Here is a 9,664-nt window from a genome sequence, read left to right on the forward strand (position 1 = left end):
TGATTTCACTTTAAAAAGCTACCTGGAATAGTCAAACTTACAGAAATGGAAAGTAAAATGGTGGTTTCCAGGAGCTGGAGGGCTGGGGAAATGGGGAGCCCCTGTTCAAGGAATGCAGGGTTTCATTCGTGCAAGACGAAAGAGATCCTGACATGTTATACAACAGTGTGCCTATAGGTAAGGTACACTATGAAATTTTAAAGGGTAGATTTCATGCTATGTATTCTTTACCATACTTTGTTAAACTAGTTTTAAACATTAAAAAATGATTGACACAATGGTTCAAAAGCAATTGTTCTCCCCTAGCAGCTTAATGGATATGGAATTAGAACCCCAAGACATACACAAGTAACCATATTACAGAGTCTAATTTATTTAAAATACTAAAAACAGTATAAATACATATATCTATCATAGTGAATACTGCCAGAGTCCAGCTCCAGCAGGTCCAGAGCTCCCTGAAGGATGGTCAGTGTCAGTGAGAGGGAGTGAGAGAGCCTTGAGTTTCTTTCTGCTCACCAGGCAGGTATCTCTGCACTGACCTGAGAGTCAGCTTTATTTGTTGAAAAAGGTATGGGACACAAAATAGAAATGGCAATTGCCTTAGACAATGATTTCTGATGACAAATTTCCCAGAATATAGGTTGGTAGAAGACTCATGCATAACCTTTATCAATAGTGATTGATTGTAGGTGATTTAGATGCTTATCATATGGGGAAAGAAGGGATCCTCAACATTCAAATACAAGGCAATGATTTTAGCATAGCAAAGGCAAAGGTTAGCTCTTTGTGAGCAGAGATCACCAGCCTGTTTTCTTGAGGGGAAGTAAAACAGGCTTCTCAGGAAATGTAATATTTGCGCCCCTAAACACAAAAGAAGAAATTGCTATAAGTTCCTTCACAAGGTACAATTCGCATATTTTTCGGATGAGGGAGCAAGTCACTCCTGATACCAGCCAATAAGGCACTTTGGGGGTTGGAGCTCAAGCAAAAATAATTGAGTGGGGGGTAGACTTTGGTCACCATCTGATGGCAGGAAGCCTTGCAAACTCGACTTACCTCCCAAGGAGTTTTTTCCTCAACTTAGTGAGTTTGGAAATGGCTTCCAGCAGAATACATATATCTTAAGGGCTATTGACTAACTTTTGGTGTATCCTAATCAAGAATCTACACCTTAGGGGGAGTTGTAGCTTAGCATTTAAAAGATCTGAGTCAGAGATCCACACTCCAACTACTGCAGGCCTTGAGCCACAACTATCTCAAGCTATACCCTTCAGAGTTCTAGAACTCCAGTTCTGTTCTGTCTAGGATCCCCTTTCTTTGGACAGTCAGAAAAATCCTCTCACAAGAATACTGTCTTCGCAGTGCCTGAGGGACAGAGAGCTGGGACTTCACAGGACTAGAGCTCAAGCTGTATGATTCTTTTTGTGCCTGCTTGTTAATAATTGTATATAGTGCAGAATTCAGTTATTTATCTAGTCAACCAATATTTATCAAACTCTACTATACACCATGCAACATTCCAGACACTTGAAGCACAACCACAAACACAATAAGGATGTGACAAAGATTTGAGTCAGAGGCCTGCTCACTTGTAACACTCCTCCTCACGCCAAGGTTGTGTGGGAGGATACTCACAGCTCACACCCACCACTCACCATCCGGGGTCACCAACATCTCCCTGAAGGTACCCAGTAGCCACAAATGGTCAAATTAGCTTAAGTTGGTTGGCAACAAGCCACCACAAAGAAATGTTAACATGTGGAAATCATTCGGACTGAGATGGACAAGCCTCTGTCTTCTTGCAGATCCCTAGAGAGCTCTGGTCCTGGACAGACTGGGAGCTGTTTGTCCCTGTCAGTGTGCTTCCTGAAGCACCCATTGCCAACTCTGAAAACCATCCTTTCATTTATCTGCTCCTTCTGAGGTTCTTCTCCATGTAGACAGCCATGAAAAAGGAGGAGGGGAATTATGATATCACCTTTTCCAAATGTCAGACTGATACAGGATGCTAATGGTTTGAGTGGGTCCAAACACAAACCTTGCTGCTCGATCCCAATGAGGCCCTTTGCCAGAAGTGAAGTATATGGTAATAGTAGGATCAGAATCCTGACACTCTGGGGGCACCTGGGTGGCTCAGTTGGTTAAGCCTCCGACTTCGGCTCAGGTCAGATCTCACGGTTGTGGGTTCGAGCCCCGCGTTGGGCTCTGTGCTGACAGCTAGCTCAGAGCCTGGAGCCTGCTTCCAGTTCTGTGTCTCCTTCTCTCTCTGCCCCTCTCCCTCTCATGCTCTGTCTCTCTCAGTATCAGAAATAAATAAAACATAAAAAAAAAATTAAAAAAAAAAAAGAATCCTGACACTCTGCCCCAGGGCTCCCTTCAATGCTAGCACCTTCTTCCCTATGCTTCTATACATTTTCTGTGACATTGTTCTATTTTGTCTTTTTCATCACTTCACGTTTCCTTTATTCTGGCCCCAAACTTTTCTCCAGCACCATTTTTTGCAGCCTCTAGCACACTGCACTGCAAATCTTCAACACTCAACCACGTCTACAGAGTCCTTTTTGCTGTAACTCTCTCTGATCCCTTCTCATTCCAAATATACTGGATGACACTGAGTACTGCTTCCAATGGCGTCATCTGGTAAACCATTTATGTGCTCTAAAGCGTAGATGAGGCAGCCAAGGAGAAAAAGGTCAGGTGCGGGATGGGAGTAGAATGAGGAAGGGATGGGAAGATCCTGTACAAAGAAGCAGGTACTAAGGTAATCTAGACTTTGGCTCTAGACTTCTCTGTCTTTATAGAAGGAAATATGAAGGTAGAGAGTTGGCAGGAAGGATAGGAGGAAGGGATAAATTTGTCTATTAAACCTTGAAAGGAGATCTACCAATTTCTAGGAATCTATGGCTGACACATTAGAATAGAAGGTCTACAGCCTAAAGGGCTCACAGGGCCCATCCTGTCTAATACCCCACACTTGCAAAGTAAAGTCCTAAGCAAAACCTCCCCACTCCCAAGATTTAACAAATAAACATATAGAATACCTAGTTAAATTCAAATATAAGGTAAACAACAAACCATTCAGTTGTTAAAGTATGAGTATGTCCCAAATATTGCATGAGACATCCTTACTCTAAAATATTGTTTATCTTATATTTTATATATCTTATATGGCAACCTTGCTTCCCTCCACAAAGGTTACTTGCTGAGTTAGTGACAGATGCAGAACTAGAATCTTGGCTTCTGTCTTTCAGGTGGACGAGAATGACTTAGTGGTCCCTGCTAATCCATTACCTCTGCTCATAGGTCCTTGCACCATCCAAAGTAACTTGATTTATCCAAAGAAAAATTCCATTAAAGGGGCTATCTACCTTTTTAATTATGACATATCCAACGTTGGTTTGGGGATCTGTGTCAATCCCCAGTGGCCCGTCATCATCTCCCTGTATACGATACAGGATTTTAGAACTCCCGGTAAATGGCTCATCGCCGTCTGTGGCCCAGATGGTTAAGATGGTGGACCCAACAGCTGTGTCTTCAGCAAGAGTCAGGTTTCCATACTAACAAAAAAACAGGAGAAGAAAATAAGAATGTCCACTGTCATCAAGCCTAATTGCCAAAGGGCAAATTTGTCCCTTTGGTTTCACAGTGAACACACATCATGGTTTGTATCAATACTTACCAAGCATGTTTTCCTATTGATAAATATGGTGCAGTTGATTTTTACTTCAGTCATCATTGTAGACTGATACCCATTGCACCGAGAAACAGGTCTCAGAGCTACTGGTAGGACTCTAAAATAGACTGCCCTTTTCACATCCAGTATGTTTACTTACTGCAATTATTATACTAGTGATCATATAAATAAGTAGCTACTATGTATTAAGTACCCAAATTATGGCAGGCACTTTACATATATTTTAGTTAATCTGTAATCCACCAAGGAATAGAGGTTAAGAGCCTGACCTTTGGAGTCAAACTATCTGGAGATGAATCTTAGGCTAGCCACTTAGTAGCCAGGTGACTGGAAGCAAGTCACCTAATTTCCTTAAGTCTCAGTTGATCATCTGTTTAATGGAAATAATAGTAATAGAACCTACTTCCTGTTTGCTATGGGGATTGAGAGAGATACAGCATGTAACCCCCCTGAATGCCTGGCACATGATAAATACTCAATAAAGATAAGCAATAAAATACTCTATTGAGTAGCTATATTATCATTTCTGTTTGACAGAAAAACAAAGGATTAGAAGGGTAAACCCCACCCAAAAGCACACAGCGAGTGAGTCACAGAATTGGGACTCAAGCCCATGCTTGTCCAAGTCCAAAGTCTGTGTTCTTACTCACTCGCTTAGACCATCTCCACTGAAACCTCCCTGATCATCTCTCTGGGCATCATGATCTTAAAGATGGTAATAGGCAGGGCCCAGGGGAGGACTGGGGCAATGCCAGAAGCCCACTCACTCTCTTGAGAGCCCAGTTTGCATTTCCAACTCTCAAATCAGGGTGTTCTTATTTGCAGTGCGAACCCACTATCTAGATGGACCAGAGGAAACCACAACACAAGGAAGGGCTCCTGGAGACTGAGAAGGAATAGGCTCTTTGCCCCATGCTCGTGTAGCCCCAGTGCCGGCTACACAAGTTATATTCAGTCACACCTCTTCCGCCCCGCACCCTCTCATAAATCAATTCCTTTTCTTTGTCACAGCCTTGTCCCTATTTTGATTTATGATCATCATCACAGGGCTCTGGGCTATCCCATAACTGACTTCAAACATGACCTAACAATCTAGTCAAATGGACTGCCCTTTGCTCTAGAATAGAGACATCCCTTTTGTGGGAAGCAGTGATAAAATCTCCCCCAAGTTTAAAGCCCACATCAAAGTACATGAAATATTTTTCTTGATGTTCTCCATTGATCTTTTTTGTCCTGTTCTTTCTGCCCAATTTTTCCAATTCTTGGAAACATCTTAAGCATGTCCTTCTTGGGCTTAACCGAGAGGTTAGCTTTTCTTCTCCGTTCTCTTACCCAATCATTGCAAAAGGAGTGGAAAATGCCAATATTCCAAACATCAAATCTGTGACTAAAAATGCTGGTTTGAGACCTAGCAATAATCCATATATTGTAGCAAATATATAATGACACACTGCAAGTAGCCATTCAACTCTGTTCCATTTGACAAAGATTGCAGTCACAGCTTTTAAGCAAGCCCTTGAAATAAATGAGCCCTTGGTAGAAGTTTATAAACAGATGTTCCCAGATACTGTAACAGTGAACGCTATTGTTCCCTGAGGATTTCCACTGAAGACAGTGTCTGGGTTTGTTACCAGTATACTGACTAAAGCTGCCTTTAAAGGCTGGAATTTTTCCTAACTACTTATGATTCCTTTATCACAGAAGTAAGGGTCAAGTATATGAACAAAGTAAAGAAAAAACAGATGAAAACTACTCACATCTGATTTTTCAAAGATGGGGATCTGATCATTGATATCAATAACATGGATCTCCACATGGCAGAGGGTTTTGAAATCTGAAAGGCAAAGTCATATGACAAAAATTTTTGTTAGAAATCATGCATTAAAATTAGAAATCTGCAAGAAAAACATTGGCAAGTGGAGTGACAGCCACAGCCAGAATTCTGCTACTGACATGCAGTTTTTGGAGAAACAGGATTCTCTGCTCCTCACCTGTATCCACAAGCAGGTCACCAAGAGGAGGCTGGAGAAAGCCCTAGAAGAAAGTTCTCTGGGCTTCCTCCTGACCCCCAAATGCCCCCTCCTGGGTAAGGCTTGTCCTGATCAAGAGAGTTTGGTTTTTTTTCCTGTGAAGCAACCTGTCTTTTCTAACTAGTGAAACATATGTATCCTTCAAAGTCTAGTGTAAAACTATCTCTCTGGGAAGCCTTCCCTGAGTATCCCAGCCAGCTAGCTGTCTTTCCTTCTCTGAATACTTCCAGTACTTATCATCCTGCTTCTCCTCTGTCCACTATGGTAGGACAGTCAGGTGCCTGTTCCCTTTCTTCCAAATGAAGGAGGAAGTGGTACAGTTAGCCCTCTTCAAAAAGCCTGGCTACTCAGCCTATAGGAGGTGAGAGGGGGTCAGAGGTAGCTCATGGAACCCTGGGGAAATGACACAGTCTTTGAGGGGTGGGCTTGACTATTGGAAGATCTGGTCAGAGAAAGCAGGTTTAACCCAGGTCCAAGATGAGTACAGAATACAGATGGGGATGGGGTCCCCAGGGAAATGTCCAGAGTGAGAAACAATGGGACAGGTTCTTTGCTGGGGTCATCATGGCTCTAAGCCATGAGGTACTGTGTTATATATGATGGCTAAGACTCAGGCCTCTGGAGTCTCACTGTTAAAATCTCACTCTGTCACTTATCAGATGTATAAGAGCATGGTGTGTGCCACTCAAGGTCTCTGTGCCTCAGTTAGTTTCTCTATAAAATGTTGATAACTGGGCACCTGGTGGCTCAGTCAGTTGAACATCCAACTCCTGATTTTGGCTCAAGTTGTGATCCCAGAGGGTCATGGGATTAAGCCACGTGTCAGGCTCTGCACTGAGCGAGGAGCCTGCTTGGGATTCTTTCTCTCCCCCTGCCCTTCTCCCAACTTGCACTCTCTCCTCTCCCTCTCTAAAATATAAGTAAATAAATGAATGAATCAATGAATGAACGAACAAACAAAGGTCAACGACAACAGAACTGAGGTTCTTGTCATCACACAAAGCGTCAGCACTCTCTGTGTAGCAGGCACTGTTTCAGTGCTTTACCAGCATGACTCATTTCCTCTCAGACTAATTTCATGACGTAGGTACCAGCATCATTCTCACTGAGTTCAAGAATGAGGACACCACAGGATAGAGAAGTTAGATAAGCTGACCAAGGTCACACACTAATGTCTGCTCTCCACCCTTCACCTTGCTCTGTGTCCTCAGAGGTTGACCTCAGGAACTAACTGCGTGGTGGACACCCTGGGTGCTGCCCACAAGGGTTGGGAGGAGGGGCAGGAGGACAGAAATCTGGGGTAGTTCCCCTTTGCCAGCAGCCTCTCCTATAGGCACAAGTATAGCTCTTTTTCCTTCCGGGAAGGGTCCCTTTCCTCGCCCCTTCCTGCTCCACCTCCGTGGAAGGCAGGCTGTCTATTGTGCTTCACACCTCCCACTAGTTTCCCTTAACCTTGCCTTCAACCTTTACAAATAACCCCTTCTTTAAACTCTTCTTGGTTATTCCTTTTGAGGAGCTGTTTGCTGCTAGGGTCCTGACAAATACACTCAGGCATAAATGCTGTTCAAAGCACCAGATATGAGGTTGGGCTTGTGACATAATAACAATCAAATTATAATAATAGATGCTGATTCAAGCTTGGGTCAGTCTCCAGAATATTTGCAGACAACAAGAATGGCTAACATTGGGTGGGAGGGGGGATGGAGGGAGGGGTGGTCTCAGGATCTGAACTCACTGGCTCCTTGCTCTGCATAAGCCTCACTGGGGCCAGCAGTGGGCCTCCTAGCCCTAAATTTTATGTAAAACTATGTTAATCAAACCTAGTCTCTAGGCTATAGTAGTGTACAATTGAATGTTTCATTCCGACAACACACATATATACACACATATTTATGTATAAATACTTTTATGATCCAGCCCATATTTTCTATAGATGTACTCATGAACATAGACAATTTGTAATATGATTTCCACCTTATGCTCTTAATGCCTCAAATTGCTTCAGGTCTCAATACATTTGCAGGTGGAATTTCATCTCCTCTATGAGCCTTGCACTGTTTTATAACTTGTATTCATCCCTTAAAACTGAACTCAGTGAAACCTCTTCCAGAAAGCCTGATCTGCCCTCTCCCACCAATGAGTCACTCATTTCCTACCTACAAGGGCTACCGTGTACATGATTCTTATAATTTATTTATTCACATGTCCATCTCCTTTACCATGAAATGCCCCTTGAGGAAATGCACCTTGAGGTGTCTTATTCACCTGTGTATCTTCAATACCTTGAATGGTATCTTATGCAAGGTATTTAATAACTGTTTGCTGAAAGAGTAGATGGCTAATGGTGTGACACTGTTAATCCATCATAGGAAGGGATGATTTATTATACTCACTTCTGTTGTACTCTTAACATAATGCTAGACATATATCAGGCCCTCAATATTTGCCAAATTACTAACTTCCAGAAAAGTCTGTATTATAAAGGGGGAAAGGTAAAGACTGGTGTGAAATAATGCTCTCTTTTCTGTACAATCTATGACTCATGACATAACAGTTACTGAACTATTTGGTCATGTGAGATTTGGTGCTAGTTAACTCAGAGAAAGATTCTTAACCTAGGAGTGTGTGTGCCCCTAAAATAAATCTGGCTCTGAATACATGTGTTTTTGTATGACTGTGCACACTTGTCTGAGAATGTGTGCATTTCTTAGAGAAGGCAGTTTTCATCAGAGTTTCAAAGGGTCTTGGGACCAACAAAGATTAAGAACCACTTGCTTTGAAATTGTATGGGAGTAAGGAACAATGTCTCCTGATGATGTCAAATGGCCAACTGGAAGCTGAGAGAAGACAGAACTTCCCCAAGGTGCATTTCTCCCCCACTTTCATACAATAGAGTCCTTGGAGTCTGAAAGGGAGAATCAGATAATACAATTAATAGGCTAGTTCGTGACCACAGCAGCCATGAAAATGTGCCTTGCTGACTTCCAACAACAGGGAACTTAATTGACCACAGCCCTGTGGCTGTGCTCTGAAATCCACCAGCACACTGGCAACGGGGCCTCACTTCCCATGGGCTGCCCCAGCCAGTGACTGAGCAAGGCAGGCATGCCAAGGCAGCATGTTCGAGGAGATCATAGACTCCTTTGGTGGCTAATCTTGGACTCCCCATGACTTTGGCAAACTTTCCTTTCCTTCTTTCTTTCTTTCTTTCTTTCTTTCTTTCTTTCTTTCTTTCTTTCTTTCTTTCTTTCTTTCTCTCTCTCTCTCTCTCTCTCTCTCTCTCTCTCTCTCTCTCTCTCTCTCCCTCTCTCTCTCTCTCTCTTTCCTTTTTTCTGTTAATGATCTATGGTACTCCCACAAGCCTTCTTTCCTTCTCTCCTTCATTCAGGGTTAGGCTTGTATTGTGGTTTGATGGTTCTGATACCTGAACTGTAACTCTGGCCTTTACCATGTTGGACCAACTGCTTCTACGCTCCACGTGTGTTTTACAAAGGAAGGAAGAACTCTCAAATGGCATCTTGTAATACACCCAGGCATTAGAGGAGCCTAACAAATCACAACTAGTAGGGAAACAGTATTTTCAATCTTGACAGTGAACATGATACTAACCTTTGTCAGACACCTCTATTGTCAAGTTGTACTGTGGAGTGTCTTGCTTCTTCAAGGACTGCCCAGCTAACTGGACCACTCCCAAGTAGGATTGGATCAGGAAGAGTCCTTCCTTGGGAATTTTTGGAATTTGATCCACAATTTTGTACATTAAAACACTGTTGGCAGTATTTTCTTCATCAATGTCATGGGCAATAAAAGTCCCAATATTGCTACCTGTGTAGAAAAGGAATAAAGGGAATCCATTCATTACAGGATCTATTTAATCTACTGTATTAAAAATGGTTTTACTGGATAAGTTGGTTCCTAGAAAGTGCTGCAAATAACT

At 42.5% G+C, this 9,664-nt stretch overlaps 1 protein-coding gene across 2 annotated transcripts in view; it reads right to left on the minus strand.

The window, feature by feature from the left end:
- CDH17 (cadherin 17) overlaps positions 1 to 9,664 on the minus strand; it is an 82,528-nt gene that overhangs the window by 21,001 nt on the left and 51,863 nt on the right. For both annotated transcript variants that reach the window (XM_029923527.1, XM_029923528.1), the window contains 3 exons: positions 9,337 to 9,552; positions 5,455 to 5,531; positions 3,372 to 3,560 (listed from right to left, as the gene is read on the minus strand). In XM_029923527.1, coding sequence (XP_029779387.1) covers positions 3,372 to 3,560; positions 5,455 to 5,531; positions 9,337 to 9,552 — 482 coding nt within the window. The remainder of the gene's footprint in view (positions 1 to 3,371; positions 3,561 to 5,454; positions 5,532 to 9,336; positions 9,553 to 9,664) is intronic.

Source organism: Suricata suricatta, chromosome 15 (assembly GCF_006229205.1).
Source record: "Suricata suricatta isolate VVHF042 chromosome 15, meerkat_22Aug2017_6uvM2_HiC, whole genome shotgun sequence".
In the NCBI taxonomy this organism is placed as follows: domain Eukaryota; kingdom Metazoa; phylum Chordata; class Mammalia; order Carnivora; family Herpestidae; genus Suricata; species Suricata suricatta.